General features: G+C 43.9%; 1 protein-coding gene across 2 annotated transcripts in view; it reads left to right on the forward strand.

Annotated features, from left to right (window-relative positions):
* The first annotated feature begins 209 nt into the window (after positions 1-209).
* Positions 210-21073, forward strand: part of lsp1a (lymphocyte specific protein 1 a) — a 42985-nt gene continuing 22121 nt past the window's right edge. Inside the window, exons 1-2 of one of the 2 annotated variants that reach the window (XM_078256405.1) lie at positions 210-605; positions 17017-17163. In XM_078256405.1, coding sequence (XP_078112531.1) covers positions 547-605; positions 17017-17163 — 206 coding nt within the window. In that variant the 5' untranslated portion in view covers positions 210-546. The remainder of the gene's footprint in view (positions 606-17016; positions 17164-21073) is intronic. The other variant, XM_078256404.1, reaches the window with a different exon arrangement.

The following is a 21073-nucleotide window of genomic DNA, read 5'->3' on the forward strand; positions in this document are numbered from 1 at the left end:
AGAGAGAGGCCGCAAAGGAAAGAGATGTTGGGCCCCGCTGCTTTGAGCTCTTCAATGAAAACCACATGTAGGACAGAGGGAGGTGTGTGTGAGACAGAGGGAGGGGTGTGTGTGAGAGACACACACAGAGGGAGGTGTGTGTGTTTGTGACAGGGGGGGTGTGTGTGTGTGTGTCTGTCTGTGTGTGTTTGGAGGGGAGGGGGGTGTAATGACTAAAAACCCAGTCTCCAAGAGAGTAGGGAGTCACTTGCACTGCTGACACATTCCCAGCAAGCATTACAGGGGAGAAACCTGTGCGTGATATACGAGAGTGTGTGTGTAACTACCAGAAGAGTCTATAACAGTGTAACACACACACATTGTTTTTGAGCTCTGGGCTTCGGTGCAACCGCAGGACAGAAAGCTGCCTTCAGTGTCGAGGTGGAAACTAACTGAACAGAAGAGAGAGTTGTTCTCAGCGTCCGGTGTGTGTGATCTGTTTCTACCAGAAGGAGACGACTAGAAGAAGGAAAAATAGACGGAATAGAAGAAGATCAAGAGGCCAACATGTCCAACGCTCTGCTGAGAAGAAACTCCACCAAACAGGGTTTACAGAACCTGATAAGGTATGTGATCGATTGTGTGTTTTCCAGTTTCTGCTGCTGGTTTCTGTTTGTTTCTGCTGAACACACACAGAAGCTGCTCAGGTCAATCTTTATTAATCACCACACACGCTTTAAAAAAAAACAATCTCACAAACGCACTCATTCAATTGAATTTATTGAAAGGATAGCCCCGTGAGATTTAGCATCTACATAAACATAACATACACTACAAATGCACAGATATAAATACACAGAGACAGATACAAATACACAGACAGCTTGCTCACGCTCTCATCCGCAGCTGTTTTTACAAGAAAATTGTGTTTGTGTGATAAACATGTCTGTCTAAATGGGAACAGTGGGATTATACTGGGAGGGTTTTTTTTGGGGGGGGGGGATTTGGGATTTAAATAATCCACTGGCGTGAAATAACAAAAGAACCATATTAATCTTTACATTTTAATTTATTTAAAAAGCCACAAGCGTGTTTTGAGTGTCGTGAGTCGCTGAATCGAGCCGGTGAGTTCAGACCAACCGGGAGGTTTGAGACGAAGGCCCGAGGCGGTTTCACGGAGAGGGGAAGCGGTCTCGCTGACCTGTGCCAGAGGTGAAAGGTCGCCTGAGTGAATCAGTCTTTTTGTTTCTCTGGTGGCGACATGTCCCGTCTTTCTTTTTCATCCGGTGTCAGGTTCCAGTGGTTTGTAACGACAGAGATAAGGGCTCATCCTGCTGCTCTATACGTGACTGTAACGTGGGGATTTTTTCCGTCATTCGAGACGGTTGTTGTCTCGGGTCGATCGCAGGGTCGTACGTTGTTGCCGTGACACGTCGGACCTCCGGGCCATTCGGCGCTCTCCGTCTTTCATGACATCAGTCCTCTTTCTCCTCTCGGTGTTTACAGTTAAAGAGCTTTCTGCGCTCCTATTGGTCACCGACGGGGTCGTAGAAGTTGTCAATCTTCTTGTCAGGGCTTTTGTCTTTTTGTGAGGTGTCTGTTTATGCGATTTCTTGTTGTAGTTCCTGACGCTCTCCGTCTGTCAGGCTGGACCGTTACTGGGCTGATTTAATATAATCCAGGGCCGCCAACTTTTCACTTTAGTTTGGAGTGAGAGAGAGAAATGACTTTGGATTTGACATCGTCATAGTCGGGGTTATTCTGAAGACGGTTGCATTGAAAAGTTCAGAGATCAGAGTATATCCAGTATCCCGTTATTAACGCCGTTAATTTGTATGTACGGGACGCAGGAGTTTATTTTACCAGGAAGTTATTGTAAACAAACATTGTGATTGGCTCTATAATCTGATCCATCAGTAATAACTAAAGGCGTGAACGTAATGTCCTCAGGTCAAGTTTGACCCATTTTCAATCAGAAATTTGGATTTCCTTCAACCAAAAAGTCAAAAAATCAGGTGGATGGTTCCATACGACGCTCTTCACAAGTTACATAACTGATCAGTTCACTTTTTTTATTGAATTTGGGCGTTTTATTTAATTTTATAGCATTTAAAGATTTTTTTTTTTATTATTAAAGAACACTGAAGAAAGTGACAAATGTCCAAAAACGACAAATCCAGACATTGGAAAAATTGACAAAGTAGAATAGGTCTTTGTTGTCATTGTCACAGGTACAACACAATATAAAGTGCTCTCCAGTCAGTGCATCAATTCATAAATATATATAAAAAATATAAGTCCTAATAAATATAATGTAAGTCCTAATGTTTAAAAAGAATAAATAGAAAAATATAGCAGCACGTGGTCATACACATCCAGTCATTGCATAAAAACAGAAGAACTTCGGGAAAAGTGAGAAAATGTCGAAGAGAGCTTCAAAAACGTGGTCAGAACAATAACACAAATGTCCCAAAAATCGACGACGAACTTCTGGAAAAGTGACAAGTCAGTTTTAACTTAAAATATTGACCCAGAAAAACTAAGAAGTTGCATTAAGGTCTACGGGACGACAACGCGAGGGTTAAGACTTGACAAAATCCCCATTTGGGCTTATTCTGAAGTTTTTTTTGGGACAATATTTTCAAAGTTTCTTGCCTATTTGGAGTTTTTGCTAGTTTTTTTTGGAGTGTTTTTTCTGATGTTTTTGGTGCTTTTTCAACATTTGTCTCTTCTTTACGAGTTTTTTTGACACGTTTTTCGATGTTTTCAGTCGCTTTTCTCAATCCATGCAGTCATGTCCCGGTACCTCCCTAAGTAGTTGGAGATCTCCCCATCCCCCCACCCCCCCCCCCCCCCCCACAATGTTGAACCCAAAGTTACGTCCTTGATTTAGGTCTTTGACCTAAAGTTCCAGTCGGAGCGATTTCATCAGACGCTTAACAAACTGTTTGTCAATGCGAGAGTTTTTCTTGGGAAAGGTCATGGCGTGGATCCGTCATAAATAATTCTGAGTTATTGAGCTGCGAGCCTCGTCAGGGTGTCGTAATCAGAGCTCGGCGTAAACCTGTGAGTCACAGCGAGAGCCGAGGTCTGGCTGTGTGTTTCTGAAGCAGATAACAGCTGGAGGAGGAGGCGTCCTGCCTTGATTCAGTCCACTCAGCAGATGGCATCAGTTTGGAGCCCCGCAGCAGTTATGACATCACTCCGAAAACACTCGCAACCATGTACGTAGTCGTCTTAGTCAGCTCAACTGTTTGACATTCATCATCCACATCAGACAGTGTGATTCATTCTCCATTTTTAGGCGTTGAAGTTTAGTTTTATCTGGGTTTTTTAAACGGTCTTCCTCAGACAATAACTTGATCCTGTTTATGTAGTTTTTATTGTCATTAGAAAATTCACAACTTCTCTTTTAAAGTGCTCATATTCTGCTCATTTTCAGGTTCATAATAGTATTTAGAGGTTGTACCAGAATAGGTTTACATGGTTTCATTTTCAAAAAACACCATATTTTTGTTGTACTGCACGTTGCTGCAGCTCCTCTTTTCACCCTGTGTTCAGGTCTCTGTTTTAGCTACAGAGTGAGACCTCTCACTGCTGGAACATCTTTGTTGGGTCGCACATGCTCAGTAGCTAGGTAAGGACTACGCGCTCAGTAGCTAGGTAAGGACTACGCGCTCAGTAGCTAGGTAAGGACTACGCGCTCAGTAGCTAGGTAAGGACTACATGAGCTAGCTAGCTGTTTCTCCAACTTCAGTAGTACAAGGCAGGATTAGCCGGGAGACTTCTTCTAAACGAGGGCACACTTCCAACTTTGCGTGGAATACCTTCAGAACAGGGACATGTAAGTAGTTCTTTTGGAGATTATGGTGAACTAGTGTGTGTTGTAGCAGTGTTTTGCCATTGAGAATGAGCTAGCATGCTAACGGTTAGCCCCCTAGCTCCCTTGTCTCGGCTAGTGACGTAGACGGCCGTGCAGATGTTGACCAGCTGACCCGGAGACTGAAGGCAGGACACATTCAGAAACCGTATCTCACTCAGAACAGCATGAATGTTTTTTTTTTTTTCAAAGTGTGTATGCGTGTGGAAGCACCAGAGACACAAAATAACTCTCCAAATCCCAGAAAAAGGGATTTTTTTTTTTTTTTTATTCATAACATGGGCACTTTAAAGGATTTAGATCTATTTATACGGTTTATAGATTGAGATTGAAAGTTATTTCTTGACCCAGATGAAGTTTTCTTGATCCATTTTTGGAGCCTTTAGTTCCTCAGCAGCACCGGAAAGACGCCCTTGTTCTGGGGGGCTGTTGTGTGTTTAATAACTGTTAATGTGTTACGTTAACATAGAGGACACCTACCGTATTCAGCCCCTTGTTCTGGGGGCTGTTGGGTAGTTTAATAACTCTCCTTTCCAGATTAAATGTCTGTTCTTGGTCTTGGATTTTGTGAAATAAATTTCTAAAAAAATGCGACTTCTAGTCCAGTGCGACTTATGTTTTTTTTCCTCTACATGATGCATTTATTGACTGATGCGACTTATACTCCGGAGCGACTTATAGTCCGGAAAATACGGTAAATAGCAGCTCAACACTGACCAACAACAGTAACGTGCTGCTTATGAAGTGTAACAGCCAGGCTTAAAGTGATGAAAGGGGCGTTTGAGTTTAATATTAATTTATACCTTATTAATCCCGCAAGGGAAATTGTTTTCACTCTGTTATTAAACACATTACACACAGGCCTGAATTACACACACATGCTCAGTACCTCTACATGCACTAATGGAGAGATGTCAGAGTGAGGGGGGGGGGGGCTGCCTATGGAAAGGCTCCCCGAGCAGTTGGGGTTTCGGTGCCTTGCTCAAGAGCACCTTGGCAGTGCCCCGGAGGTGAACTGGCAGCTCTCCAGCTACCAGTCCACCACCATACTTTGGTCCGTATGGGGACTTGAACATGCTACTGCTAGTAGCTTTTAAGGACGCGTCCTTTTGCTCGTGCTCCCGTAGCACCACCAGGCTCTGTTGTCTCTGTATACAGACGTGAAACGGCTCGTTGGCTTTTTAAAGAGTTTCATTACTCTCGTCGCAACACCTGCCTTTGTTTTGAAAATATGATTTTGGTCAGGGCCAAGTCACCAGAACAGTTTTGTTGTCTGTAACCTGTCGAAGCTGAACATTGCCAACAAAAGACAGCATATTTTAAGTGGAGAGTGTAACTAAGCAGTGTTCCCCCTAGCTTTGTGGAAGACTTAGGTGCGCGTTAGAGCTGTAATCGGGCCTTAAAGGTTCGGCCTGACAAGTACATTTTGATTGACGGCTTTTTAAAAGCCCGAACAAATGTGAGCACGCACACACAGCTCTTTTACCTTTTGTCAAGAAAGAGTCATTTGTACATGTTTTAACATCATTTATTCATGACTAACGGAGGCTATCGGCCACTTGGAAGTTGGAACAAAGAAACAAAATAAGTCCTCCAGAGGCCAGCCTGCGTTTCACCACCTCGGCATCCGTTTTCACACTAATCGAAACGCGTCACCTGACCGCTCATTTACCGCGCAACCCGGAGTGTGAGCCCGAGCCGAGCCCGTGTAAAACCCGACCGAACGCGTCGGCAAAGATCTTCAGCTCTAGTGTGCGTATTTGGTGGGGTGTCGAGGCGTCCTTCCTCAAGAAAATGTGCATTTTCTTTAAAAAAAACAACAAAAAAACAAAAAGCCCATATTTGCTAATACATTTTGTCTCTTTTTGGTCATTTTTTGTGTTTTCTTTGGGGTTGTTTTGGGTCTCTGGTCATTTGGCGTCAGTTTGTCCTTTTGTGGTAGTTTTGCGTCTTATTTATCACATCGTTTTGGAGCGTTTTCACTATATCTGTGTCTAAAATGTTAGAAAAGCTAGAGCAGATGATAAATAAATTCCCCTCAAAAAGCTCAAAGACAAAACTTGTTAAAGAAGTCCAACTACAATCATTAGACCTGAGAAAAGTCTTTTAGTTGCATTCATTCAGCTCGGGTTTTAGGTGGCATTTTTGATATTTTTCAGTAGAAATGAGTGATACAGAAATGACAATTCCCTCCAGTATCGTGAATCGTATCGCGTTTGCAATATCAGTCAAAAATGATCACAATTTAGATATTTTTCTCATATCGCACAGCCCCAATTCTGACGCTGTTTTGGCCACTCAGGCCTTCTCCAAATCAACAAAGGAGCTGCCTGTGTATCTTCATCTCTGCAGTATCTCGGTATCCAACATGTTATCAGACGCAGCACTGCTGCCCGGCTGTTTTTCATCAGCTCTCTCTGAGTGATGTCATCCAGGACGCATTCCTGCTTCAAAACAAACTGCCCTGACCCCTGAACACCCCCCCCCCCCCACACACACACACACACACACACACACGGGTGGGTGTCCTCAGTGTTTATGATATGCGGAGATAAGAGACTGAGGAATGTTTGGTTGGGGTGGAGTTTGCTGGTGAGTGATGGGGGCGCTGAACTCTCCCCCCTCCCTCCCAGGTTGTCTGCATTAAAAGGATGGAGGGAAGGTAAACAGAGCAGGGCTTCCTGTTTCCAGGAGTCGTATCTGTGCCAGCGGACCAGCCTCAGAATGACGTAAACGCAGACGGCAGAGTCTCCCCTCTGGTAGATGCAGCACTAGAGCTGCAAAGATTGATCGATTTTAGTTGTCAGCTATTAAATGTATCGGCAACTATAAGTGATAATCGATTGATCATTTGAGTACATTTTATTAGATAAAGGTAAAAACTTGTGTGACGTCAGCGTGTTAAATGTGAACATGTTTTAGTTCCTTCTCTCCTCTGACCTGAATATCTTTAAGTTGAGGACGTCCTCTTGGCCTTTTGGGATTTTTTTTTTTCCCCATGTCCATACATACCCTTCTCATCTCCGTGTGTTGTAACTCTGTCTGACACCCCCACCGCTAGCCTAGCTTAGCACGGATCCTGGAGGTAACTGGCTCCATCTAGCCTAGCTTAGCGCGGATCCTGGAGGTAACTGGCTCATCTAGCTTAGCGCGGATCCTGGAGGTAACTGGCTCCATCTAGCCTAGCTTAGCGCGGATCCTGGAGGTAACTGGCTCATCTAGCTTAGCGCGGATCCTGGAGGTAACTGGCTCCATCTAGCCTAGCTTAGCGCGGATCCTGGAGGTAACTGGCTCCATCTAGCCTAGCTTAGCGCAGATCCTGGAGGTAACCGGCTCCATCTAGCCTAGCTTAGCGCAGATCCTGGAGGTAACCGGCTCCATCTAGCCTAGCTTAGCGCAGATCCTGGAGGTAACCGGCTCCATCTAGCCTAGCTTAGCGCAGATCCTGGAGGTAACCGGCTCCATCTAGCCTAGCTTAGCACAGATCCTGGAGGTAATCGGCTCCATCTAGCCTAGCTTAGCACAGATCCTGGAGGTAACTGGCTCCATCTAGCCTAGCTTAGCACAGATCCTGGAGGTAACCGGCTCCATCTAGCCTAGCTTAGCGCAGATCCTGGAGGTAACCGGCTCCATCTAGCCTAGCTTAGCACAGATCCTGGAGGTAACCGGCTCCATCTAGCCTACTGCTCCCAATAAGTGACAAAATAACGCCAACATGTTCCTGTTTACATGTTGTGATTTGTAGAGTCACAGCGTGTACAAATAACAAGGTCACATGAGATGAAATAACGCCACGGTTTTCCTTTTTCAGTCCTTCCAGAAAAATGCCTAGTTTTTTGGTGATTGTTTTGGGCTAAAATCCTTGATTATGCGTCACGTTTTCTTAAATGTGATGGAATATGCGGGATAATTATGCAGTTTTATGCGATGTAATTGCGGGAACTTTCAAAAACTGCAGTTTCATCGTGGCTTCAACGCGGGGTTTGCAGCTTTTCGATGATCACGTTGCGTAATTGCATCACTTCATAATGTTCCCATGGCAACAGGGGAAAACGGCTGCTCGTGTGAAGTAAACGCAACATTTTTCAATTTCCTGCTAAGATATACGGGACTTTTTGCAATGAAAATGCACGGATTATGACATCATGCAAGCCCCGCAATTTATGCGGAAAAAGTGCAGCGTATAGGGGACCACTAAGACCTGTATAAGAGACTTCAGATACAGTATTAGGGGACCACTAAGGTCTATATAAAAGAGACTTCAGATACAATATTAGGGGACCACTAAGGTCTATATAAAAGACTTCAGATACAGTATTAGGGGACCACTAAGGTCTATATAAAAGAGACTTCAGATACAGTATTAGGGGACCACTAAGGCCTATATAAAAGACTTCAGATACAGTATTAGGGGACCACTAAGGTCTATATAAAAGAGACTTCAGATACAGTATTAGGAGACCACTAAGGCCTATATAAAAGAGACTTCAGATACAGTATTAGGGGACCACTAAGGTCTATATAAAAGAGACTTCAGATACAGTATTAGGGAGACCACTAAGGTCTATATAAAAGAGACTTCAGATACAGTATTAGGGGACCACTAAGGCCTATATAAAAGAGACTTCAGATACAGTATTAGGGAACCACTAAGGTCTATATAAAAGACTTCAGATACAGTATTAGGGGACCACTAAGGTCTATATAAAAGAGACTTCAGATACAGTATTAGGGGACCACTAAGGTCTATATAAAAGAGACTTCAGATAGTGTTAAGGGACCATTAAGACCTGTAAAAAAGCAGCATGTCATGGGACCTTTAAATGACCTTTAAATACTAATGTGGGAACTATATTACATTACAACAATTTTTCCCCCGGCATGAACCAGAATACTTTCCCAGCTCTTCACCTTCGCCCTCTTGGTTTTAGCTGCTTGTCATTTTTTGGACATCTTCAGAGAAGATAAAGCTTTGCCTTCAATCGGCTACAAAGTTTATTTTCTTGTGGACTTCACACGCAGAGATTATCTTGCTGCATTTTTTGGGGGGATTTTGGCTTATTGAAGTTTACATTGAGGTTTTTTTCCTTTCCTGATGCTCGTCAACTTCTATTCATTCAATCATTCATTCAACCTTTATTTATACTCGAGATCATGGAGGGGTGGCCCTTATTTACAACATTGAGTCAAATTACAAGGACAGAAAGCCATAAGACAACCATAAGAAAAATGGGAAGGCAAAAACTTTAACTTGGAAAAATGATTTGATAAATAATTTAGGATTATAAGAATGCAAGAAAGTACAATTATGTAAAGCAGTTACAAGCAGAAGCTTGCAAGTTTAAAACGCCCAGAACAACCAGATTTCTAAAGTGTCCAAAAAGCACTAGTGAGTTGATTTGTAAGGAAGTGCTGTAATTAGTTCCAGGAGTCAGGTGCACTGAAGTTTAAAAGCAGTTTTTTTCCAACTTCTCTTGAAGCAAAAACCCTAAATAGTCTGTAGTCATTCTGGATGAGGTCATTCATGTTTGTCAGGTCACTCTGACGTGTTGAATGACTGCACGTCTCTTGCCTGTCCTTCTAAAAAAAAAAAAAACAAAAAAAAAACTGAAGTTTAAAGCGTCTTCCTAACAACTCGTTTGACTTATGTTCTGGGAAGTGTCGTTGTCTTTGTTGTTGGGGGGGGGGGGGTGGTGTGATTCTGGGCCCTCATTGCCGCCCCGACTTGCCTCAACACAACGGTGACTTCATCCCACAAACGTCTTTCCAGCGTCCTCGTCTGTCCCCCGGCTGAAAGCACACCGTGTTATTACGGTGTCATTCAGCCGAGTCATCCCCTCCGATGACAGCATGTGTGCTCACAAAAAGAGCAGCTAATACTTTTAACCTCTTCTCTGCCTTACGGCGAATCCCTCTTTCACTCTCCTTCCGGCGAGACGAACAAAGCCGAAGCCTGAACAAGCGCCGACAGACGGAGAGCAACAATGTGGTTTAAGGTGGCGTGTTGGCAGATGGTGCTGCGGCTTTGTGTGTCGTGTTTCTGGTGGTTGCTTCTGATGTCCGTGATCACAGACCTGAAGTCTTTGTGGCCACAAAATCGGCCAGCAACCAGCTGTGTCTCCAAAACACGGGAAGAGTGTTTGTTACTTAAAGAAACGGTCTACAGTTTAAAGAAACTTCTTGGGATACCGTTCCCTCATTTTGTCCGTTGAGACGAGAAGAGGGAAGTCAGCTCTGTGCGTCCAACTAGCCTAGCTTAGCACAAAGACTGGAAGCAGGTGGAAACTGCTAGCCTAGAATCCATCAAAAGAAGAAATACTCCTTTCAACACTCAGTCTGTCTTATTCATGTTAGTATGAAGTTCATAAACGTAATTTCTGGAGCTGAAACGATTAGCGATGGACGGTAAATTAATGTGCAACTATTTGTTAGATGATGAATCGTTTGTCGTTTTTCAAGCCAAAAAAACAAACCGCCATACCCTGGTTTCAGTGTCTACAACATGAGGACTTTGAGGGTTAAGTACTTTGTGTGGCAAGAACAGTCCAACGTTTTGGGATATCGTTCATTTTTTTCAGAGTCGGATGAGAAGAGGGATGTCGTCTCTGTGCGTCCCTGTTAGCCTAGCTTAGCACAAAGACTGGAAGCAGGGGGACGTAAAAAAAAATTTGAATAGAGCAAAATACACATTTCAACCCTCAAATCAGTCTGCTTTCGTTAGTACATATATGAAGTGTATAAACGTAATTTCTGGAGCTGAAACGACAAACGTCGTGTGACAGTAATTATATTGGCAACTATTTTTGTTAATTGAATCGTTTCAGTCATTTTTCAAGCAAAAAAGCCAAATATTCTCCAGTTCCAGTGTCTCAAATGTGTTTTTCGTTGACGGGAAATTTGGGTTTAGGACCCAAAACGAGATGCATGAAGACGCCAGGCCTGGGCATTTTTTTTTTTTCACTTATTTTTGACATTTCAGACTAAATGATAAAAGGCTTAATGGAGAAACTAACTGGCAATGAAAGTAATCATCAGTTGCAGAACTGGTTCCTATGAGACGGTTTGATTCAACGGGCCAGAGCACTTTGGTTTACATTTCTATAAGCACCAAAAACAAGCCAAATTCAGTGAAGTAGTGAACTGATCCTTCATTTTACTACTTTGGGCAATTTGGTTGAAAGAAACCCATATTTCTGATGTAGAAAATGTAAATTTGACCCGTAGACAATAGGAGGGTTACATCTAGAGACTCCAGCTCTCCTCTGGTCTCGCTGCTCCCTCCCTCGACTTCTCTTCACTTACTTGCAGCTCTCAAAGGCTCTGAGTCGGCCTTTAATCCGAGGAGGCGTTGATGGAGGCAGCATGCTCAGTCTTGCCTTTGGTGTCAGTTTACTCAGACAGCAACGCAAACTGGCTTGACTCCCGCTGAGGAAGTGAAAGTGTTCTCTGCATGTTGTAATTGTCTGGAGAGACCAGCAGTGGTGGAAAAAGTATTCAGATCCTTTCCTTAAAGTACCTCGTACCACACTGTAGAAATGCTCCATTACAAGTAAAAGTCCTGCATTGAAAATGTTACTTAAGTAAAAGTCTGTAAGTATAATCTGGAAAATTTAGTTAAAGTGCTCATATTATGCTCCTTTTCAGGTTCATAATTGTATTTAGAGGTTATATCAGAATAGGTTTACATGGTTTCATTTTCAAAAAACACCATATTTTTTTTGTTGTACTGCAGCTCCTCTTTTCACCCTGTGTTCAGGTCTCTGTTTTAGCTAAAGAGTGAGACCTCTTACTGCTGTAACATCTTTGTTGGCAGTGCACATGCTCAGTACCTAGGTAAGGACTACTAGCCAGTCAGGAGCAGAGTATGAGGGCGTGCCCTGACAGTAGCTAGGTAAGGACTACTAGCCAGTCAGGAGCAGAGTATGAGGGCGTGCCCTGACAGTACCTAGGTAAGGACTACTAGCCAGTCAGAAGCAGAGTATGAGGGCGTGCCCTGACAGTAGCTAGGTAAGGACTACTAGCCAGTCAGAAGCAGAGTATGAGGGCGTGCCATGCTAGCAGCTAGGCGAGCATTATAACGTGTGTTCCAAAGTGACCACGTTTGTCTCTGAAGTAAAGGCTGGACTACAATAGAGCTGTTTGGAGCAGTTGGTGAACAGTGTTTTCTGTTGGAGATGGTAAGTCCCTTTGGGGGGGGCTTTGGGCTTTTTTCACTTTGTAAACCTATAATGTGCACAAAAAAGATATATAACACAATAAAGGAAAGGGAAAAAGCCAAAAAGCATGACATGAGCACTTTAAAGTGTTAAAAGTAAAGAAACGTCCTCCCATTGTAAAGTGTAAATGATCAACCAGTTGTGTGTAACGGTCTGATCATCTCAGACCTGTAGCAGTTATATTGTTGGCTAGTTTACTTTATAATAAAACATCAGATGTTATAAACTACGTGTTTTGTGTGCAGTAATCTTAACGTGTAAAGTATCTAGTAACTAAAGCTGTAACAGATGAATGTAGTGGAGTAAAAACAATATTTCTCACTGAAATGCAGCGAAGTAGAAAGTGGCATGAAAAAAGACTCAAGTAATGTACAAGTACCTTTTTAAAAATTGGACTTTACTACTGTTTTGGAGTAAATGTACTTTGTTACATTCCACCGCTGGGAGAGAGGCATCGTTTCTGGAGACAGTCCAGACCGCTCTCAGGGTTTCTCATGATTAGACGACACGAGCCAGAGAAAAAGATTTAGATTTGATAAAACACAGAAGGGGAAGGAGGAAGTAAAGCTGCCGTTAATCCCGGTACTTTAGAATCACTCAGAGGGGGTGGGATTCATTATTTAGTCTGAATCAGATGTTTAAGCCGGGGGCTGAGCATGACAGAATCCCACAGCGCTGATTACAGAAAGGAAACCCAACGAGAGTTTAGCTCCAACAGTCTGCTGGGTCGAAGCCCGGCAGCTTTCAACACCCAGACTGCAGAGCAAACTGACAAACCAGTACACCACCTACGCTCCACTAGTCGCTCGTTGCCAGACTTTTCTCCACGGCGCTGTGGAATAAGGTCTGGCTACACCGCAGATGCATTACAGCACTGGTTCTCAAGCTTTTTCCAATAATGTTCCCCCTGTGAACAGTTTTGAACCAGCGCAAATAATATTTGGTAGAATAAAAAGTCTATACAATAGAGGAACAATACAGCGATGTCAGCGATAGAGTTAGTAAACAGACTTGTACCTGGAAAACCTTTTTAAATGCTGATGGAAAAAGGCGACAAACGTTTAAAAAAAAAAAAAAAAAAAAAACCCAGACAAAACCTTGAAAAAGACGGAAGGAAGAAGGAAGGCAACACTAGGGCGACAAAAGTGACAATAAGCGACAAACTTCGAAAAAAGTGACAAACGTAATAAGTAATGAAGAAAGGCAAGAACAGGTCAAAACAAGCTACAAAACCTTCAAAAAAAGGAGACATACTTCAAAAACAGAGACAAAAACTTTGAACAAAGAGACAAACTTAGTAACTACAGCCTTGGAACTGAAAAACATTTTGCGAAAAATGTCACGTACCCCCTGCAGTCCTCCAGAGTACCCCTAGGGGGACACGTACCCCTTCACCCCTAGGGGGACATGCCCCCTGCAGTCCTCCAGAGTACCCCTAGGGGGACACGTACCCTTTCACCCCTAGGGGGACATGCCCCCTGCAGTCCTCCAGAGTACCCCTAGGGGGACACGTACCCTTTCACCCCTAGGGGGACATGCCCCCTGCAGTCCTCCAGAGTACCCCTAGGGGGACACGTACCCCTTCACCCCTAGGGGGACATGTCCCCCTGCAGTCCTCCAGAGTACCCCTAGGGGGACACTTACCCCCATTTGAGAAACGCTGCATTACAGTATAGTTGGCTCTGGGTTGTTTGCATTTATTTGCACCAATCTCAACCGTTTTGGGCGGCGCTAAGCTCCGGACGCAGCGACGGTGGCTCTGCTAAATAGTCTCGGGAAGGAACTGGTTTTGGTGGAACATTTGAGAACCACAACACGCATGAAGCGGAAGGTGAGCGGCAAAGGATGTCTGGCTTTATCCTGAAAATGTTCTTCAGTTGACCGAGAATAACGCTCCACTGACAGGACTCGCACAGGATCACAAAATATATAATGTATAATACCATACAAATGAATATTACAATAGAAATGGATGTTAATTTGTTTACATTTTTTGCTACATTGTTTGAAAGACTTTGAGCTTTTACTTAAGTAACATTTTATATTCATGACTTTTACTTGTAACAGTATTCCTACTCTGTGGTATTGCTACTTTTACTTAAGTAAAGGATCTGAAAACTTCTTCCACCACTGAACAAATCTGACATGTAGAAGTGCAGCTTTTCAGAGGTCTGGAAACTTTTTCATTTGAAAAGTCAGCCGTCCAGTGTCTGTCCGACACTGCATGAACCGCCCCGACGCTTGCCGGAATTTCTGACCCACGTTCAGCTGTTCACCGGCCTCTCCACCTCCGTCTCTTCCTCCATTTCCTGTCTGCTCGTCGCTCCGTCTGCCCACAGGAAGGACGGAGACACAAATGGAGGATGAGGAAGTGATGTATTGGTTAAAGACCTCGGCATTACCACCCACAGCTCAAGATTGTTGGTGCATAGAGGGTCGGAGGTCACAGCGTGGCCCCCGCCTTCATTGATCCCTCCGTTTTTAAAGAAAGTTGAGGCACAGATGGAGCCATGAGGGATCTGTTAGTGACCCAGGAGCCAAATGGCAGTTTAGTAACTCGACACCTGCGCAGCCACATGGAGCGTATTGAGCCATTAGTCCTGAAAACAGGATAACCATCAACACCAGACACAGACCGGCTCACACTCGCAGATCTTAAAGTGCCCATATTATGAAAACATTACTTTTTCTGAGATTAGGGGTGCTATTTTGTGTCTCTCTCTCTCCACACGCATACAAACTTGGGGAAAAAAATAACCCATCCATGCTGTTTTGAGTGAGATATGGGTTTTTGAATGTGTCCTGCCTCGGCAGGGCTTTTTACGTCAGTAGCCGAAACAAGGTGGCTAACCGTAGCATACTAGCGCTAGCATGCTAGCTCGTTCTGAATGGCAAAACGCTGCAAGAACACTGTAACCAGCAGCCGCGAACCGTTGAGGCTTTGGCCTAATATAAGGCAGCGTAGGACGGGTTGGATCATTAAACGCAGCGCATTCAAGAAGTTCACGTCCCGGGAAAACACAAAACCTTCACCCAGGAAACGGGTGTTCGTGTCCCGGGAGTACTACTTAAGGGGACCATTGTTTTAACCCAAACTACGATCTTTTTTTCTAATCTTAACTAGTCGTTTTGGTGCCTTTTTTAATGTAACAGTCGTCGCCACATGACGTTAAACTTAACTAACAATCTCTAAACTCCATGCCATGTGACCACAGTGGGCTAAACGTCATGTGATTTCACGTAATTTCATAGGATATCCTGCGAATTGTTGGGCAGAGGTTTTTGTTCATCATACAAACCGGTTCATGACAAGGCGTTGGTGTGCTTCATAGGTTGTAACTAGCGTGCACTGGGACCCGTGGGAACTGCCTTGAGGCCAATTTATGCTTCTACGTTAAATCAGCGCTGTGGCTACGTACTGTATGCATGTACGTGGAGACCCTACGTGGCCTGACGTGCATCGCTGCGAGGGGTTACATTTTCAGAGAGATGCACGTCAGGCCACGTCTCTCGGTCGTGGCTGGGTAGCGTTGCATTCCCCCCAGGTCCGACCTTGTTGCGGTACGGCTGCGGCCATGACTGACAGCTGAAGTCACGAGGACCCAACAGTTAGTTTCCATCCAGAGGAGCAGAGGGGAAACAACTCTGTGCTGTGTTTTCAAGGTGTAGTGCAGGGAAATGCACACATTGACTTTAATGGAAACCTATTGACTCCGCTGCCGTTCCGCAACCGGTGGAAATTGGGGGGGGGGGGTTAGAGATCGACGCACACACCAATGCACAAGTATAAACTTCAGGCCACCTACGGCGAAAGCTCTGCGTGGAGCCTCCGCAGGACCATGAATCAGACTTTACGCCACCGTAGCCTGGCGTCGTTCCCTCTGAAACACGCACTGGTACCATGTTGTCGCCAGCTGAGGTGAAGTTCTTGAATTAAAGCTCCCAGTGTTAACGTTAAGAGGGTCATTCGTGCATGTTTGAGTGTTCCCATTTGGCTCTTTGTCTCCGGATGAATAAAGATGAACAGGGTTTGTAATAAATACTGTGATGTCACGCTGTACACGAGGCGAAGCGCACGTGTGTTTATCCCGCAGATAAACATTTCTGATCCGAGGCCCGGCAGATGTCGGATCTCAGCCTCTTCCCGACTTCACACGACTCTTTGTTGAGAAAGCGAGGAGGCTGAGGGCCGACCGTGAGTCCGTCGGCGTGTCGAGTGAGAGTAACAAATGTTTCTCATTTTAAGCTTTCATTGTTTACCACAAGTGATGAAAGACGTCCTCTGTGAGGAGCGATGCAATAAAGTGCTTAAGTGTAAAAGTCAGCATTTAGGTGGTTTACTTCTGCAAGTTTTCAGGGTTTCTGAAAAACGTTTTAGCTTTAAATAGTTTGATACATTTCTGAACACATTTTGTTCTGCCAGCACAGGGGTTCTCCAACTTTTTTCAACAATGTACCCCTGTGAATTGTGTTTTTAGGCCAAAGACTCCCTGATCAGCACAAAATGTTTCCATCTATATAAAGAGGACAATACAGTGTCAGCAGAGACAGATTTACTAAACAACCGTGTAACTGAAAAACATGTAAATGCCACATTTCAAATGTTCAGAATCCATCATTATTCTAGTAGTATTTTAGGAATTATGCATGACATTTTTAAATGAGCATTTTGCAAAAAGATCACGTACCCGCTGCAGTACTCCAAAGTATCCCCAGGGGTACGCGTACCCCCCCTTTGAGAAACACTGTGCCAGCACATATACATTTTTTTTTTTTTTATTGCTCTTCAAGCAACAATACTGAACTTTCTTTTCGTTGCTTTTCTCTGAATATTTTAGTGTTTTGACAAAAGCTTTTGGGTTCGTGCTAGAGCCCGGGCCTTTGGGTTCGTGCTAGAGCCCGGGCCTTTGCTAACTGTAGTGTGTCGTCCCTCGGCTGCAGGCTGACGGCTCAGAGGAGCGTGGAGGACGCAGAGGAGGTGGAGAGGGAGCAGCGTCGGAGAGCTCGGGAGGCGTCACGCTGGACCAACGGCGGCTCGCTGCCGGCTCAGTCTTCACTGGAGAACGAGACGCCGGCAGAGGAGACCATGTAAGTACAGCAAGGCTGCAACTAATGATTTATTTTGAAAAGTAGGAATCTGTTCTCCATGCCCAATCCTACCAACGGCACACTCAAATCATTCAACAAGCATTCTCCGGTGGGAGCGAGGGGGCAAGAGAACGATTACGTAAATCATGATACGATAATGAAGTAAATTACTTGCTCCTAGTGGCGTTTTACTTGCCCCGGGCCATCGGGCAACTGTTATTGTTGAACCCTTTCAGGGTGACGATGGCGTTGATTTATGAAGGGAGCGTTGATTTATGAAGGGGAGAAAAATATATATATATATATATATATATATATATATATATATATATATATATATATATATATATATATATATATATATATATATATATATATATATATATATATATATATATATATATAGAACTTCAAACACTCGTTGAATTTCTTGTTCGTGTCATCATGGGAACCCAGGAAGTTATTAAGTGCAGAAAATGTTTCACTCCTTCGCCTCATGGCCAATGACTTCCTGTACGAGCTGCTGAATCTGACTGTGTGTTGTTCTTTCTGGTGATAACTGCATGTTTTTAAAGAGCTTGTCGTCATGTTTCCCAGCTGTGAAACCTAAAGCTGCTCGTCGTACACTCACGCATGGCTGGTTCCATAAAACAAATGTTTCCATTGGGAGATGCTGCAAACGGCCTTGTCCCTTCCCGCCGCGCAGCTGACCTGAAGACACACACACACACACACACACACACACACACACACACACACACACACACACACACACACACACACACACCCACACACACACACACACACACGCACACAGCTGCTTTCTCATTACACAACCGCCGAGGAATGTTTACTACAAAGCGTCTCCACCGAGTCAAAGCGTTTGTGGCGTTTCAGATGACTTTTTAATTTCAGACTCTAAATAACAGCCTGCGCCTCGAACACCTTCTCCTCCGTCACTTCAGACTCGGCTGGTTTCAGGCGTGAAGCTCGCTGCAGCCTGTAATAAAACGGTTTCTGAAGCAAAGTGATGTTATGCTGTTTGAACTAATGGACTTTCCTAAAACTGGATTTCAAAGTTCAGTTCACAGTTCCAAAAATGAACTAGTTCATAGTTTTTTTTTTTTTTTTTTTCATATGTTGCTGCGAGCTATTATTTTATAGCACCATATAGAACCACAGACGGCAATTATTTCACCAGTTTTAACCCAAAACTGTGTCGGATTTCATCTTCATATCCAATCAGTTCAGTGTGCCGTTTCAGGTTTGCTGTGGATGTGACTGAAGTGCGGATTTTCATACGACGCTGCTTTGTCGACTTCATGCTGGTTTTTGTTTTGATGGTGCGGTGCGACACTGGTGGCTTGCGTTGCCAGATTGGGTGTTTTTTCCGCTACATATTAAGGCCTGTTCACGGTGTGATTTAGCCGGGTTTTCGCCTGGAAGGCTCTATAGAAATCTGGCCCCCTATTGAACAAAGTTAAACTGAGAGAGCGTGCCGATCACAGACACCAGAATGAACGAGCTCACAGTAACGTTTATCAGGCAGTAATACCGTTGTATCACCCAAAATATGAACGAGTTCATGAACTATCGTTCAATGAACGCGTTCAGCCACAACACTGTTGAAATCCCTGTTTTGCTGCGTGCTTTCTGGTCAAGAGCTGCATTTTGAACTAAGGCTGCAACTAATTATTTTTCAATGTGATTTTGATTATTTTCTAGATTTATCGCTCAGTAGTTTGGTCTATAAAATGTCAAATGGTGAAACCTGTGGATCAGTGTTTCCCAAAAAAGCCCAAGATGACGTCCTCAAATGTCTTTTGTCCACAACTCAAAAATATTCAGTTTACTAGAGAAGAAACTAGAAGAGAACTAGAACTAGAAGAAACTAGAACAATATTCACATTTAGCAAGCGGACATCTGAAGTTTTGCTTTCATAAGAAATGACTCCAACTCATTCATCGTTTTTCAAAATAGTTGGCGATTAATTTCTTTGACAACCAATCGATTAATCTTTTGCAGCTCCAGTGTGAACCCGCGGATGTCGGCTGCAGTAGCCATCAATCTATTGCTCAAATTAAACTGTCCAGTTACACTCTGACACAAACGAGTCTACATTTGATCATCTAATCTATATCGATATCCACCAACAATGTGAAAGTCTTTTAATACTTTCTGACTTCCTGTCTCTCGGCTCCAAGTCCATTGGTTCCTACTAAAGATGGAAATATTTAAAAACGCGCACATAAATGCTGCGTTCCAGCCAACACAGACCTAAAAAATGTCCGACCTAAAAGTCCAAGGGATCGCCAATCCAAGTCGGAGTTCTGTAAACTTGGGGCAAATCCATTGACCCCCGACTTCATCATTTGATTTGTACTATACTATCTGCTGCACAACAAATTGCCCCATTGGGGGACAAATAAAGGAACTTGAACCATCGACCCCGACTTCATGAAGTAGGCGTTGTCTTACTTCACGTGACAATTGCAGCACCCATGGATGTGCATATTGTAAATGGTTAACGAGTCAACTAAAACGCAACGCGGTGTAACCTGACTCGCCATCTGAGGAGTCATTATTGGAAACTGTTTGGAAAAGGGCAGGCACTTCAAACGAAAATACCTGGCAGGTGATTGGAGGAACCATCTGTCTATCGCATCCGCCGTTGTAGTTTTGAATAAAATGTCACGGACGTCACACACGCCTAAACCACCGGACACTGACTGGTTTGGTAAGCTGGTAGTTCAGACACAAACTATTTTCTTAAAGCCTGACAAGATGCACTTTCGCATGATCCCCAGCTGCCGTGCAAGGTCAAAGTATTTTTGCCTGTATTTAAAGCTATAGTACGCAGTTTGTCTCCCCCGTGAGGAATTCTAAGTAATGACGACAACACTGTCAGCACGTCCACGATACACACGCGTAAGTCGTGTAGAAAGTTGTGTGGAGCCGAGAAGAGCACCAAATGCAACTAAAACGGTTTCTTGATGTTTGCTCCAGTAAAAGACGAACCTGGAACCTGGAGGTTTTTGTTTCAAGTGAAAATGTCAAATGAAATACTCTATACTGTTAGTATACATCATGGCTTCTAGCAAAAGAAATCCTGCAAGAGGATCCGACGATGAGAAGAGCAGCACAAGGAGGTAAAACGGAGAGGCGGAGGTGTTACCTGACGGATGTGTCTCGACCTTGACTCGCTCGCTCCTGTCTGGAATATGTCCAGTTGTCGAGACTCACACAGAGACGTCGCTGCTCGTTAAGGCCCATTAGCTGCTGGGGGACTCCCATCATGCTGCGGGGGCTCCGTCGGCTGGCCGAACGTCTTAATCATCTGAGGAATGCTGAGTGAATTCCTTTCTGCCAGCTCCTGGGAACACAAAACACACTTTTATTACTTTTCCTCAGCAGGGGTGTCGGGGAGGAAGCAGCCGGAGATACTGTGCTAATTATTGAGAATATGTCCGACCACTTTATCTTTATCAACACTTATCAAACTTTAAATACCAGTTATTTAGGTCGTACTGCATGTTGCAGTGATTTCCCTGCAGATGGGAGCAGGTGCAGATCTGCGGAGGCTCCGTGATGATGGATGATTTACTCCGACACATCCTGCGTTCAGACCGCTGCACCGGCGGGAGCTGCAGGGTTAATCTGTGACGTTCAAATGTTTAATCCGACTCCACAAATATCGTTAGTTTTGTGTTGAAATGTCTGGGCATTTTGTTAGGTAACTCTTTGGTTCTCTGGTCTGGTTATTTTCTAATATAATTTATGAATACATTTCTCTCTGACTTTGAATTATCTTGAGTCGCTGTCTCGTGTTTCCTCCCCGCATTCTCATTCCCAACTCGTCAACTACTGACGCTTGGTCACTTTTTAACACTCTGGGTACCCCTTTGGTGT

The sequence above is a fragment of the Sander vitreus genome, chromosome 8 (assembly GCF_031162955.1).
Source record: "Sander vitreus isolate 19-12246 chromosome 8, sanVit1, whole genome shotgun sequence".
NCBI classification, from domain to species: Eukaryota; Metazoa; Chordata; class Actinopteri; order Perciformes; family Percidae; genus Sander; species Sander vitreus.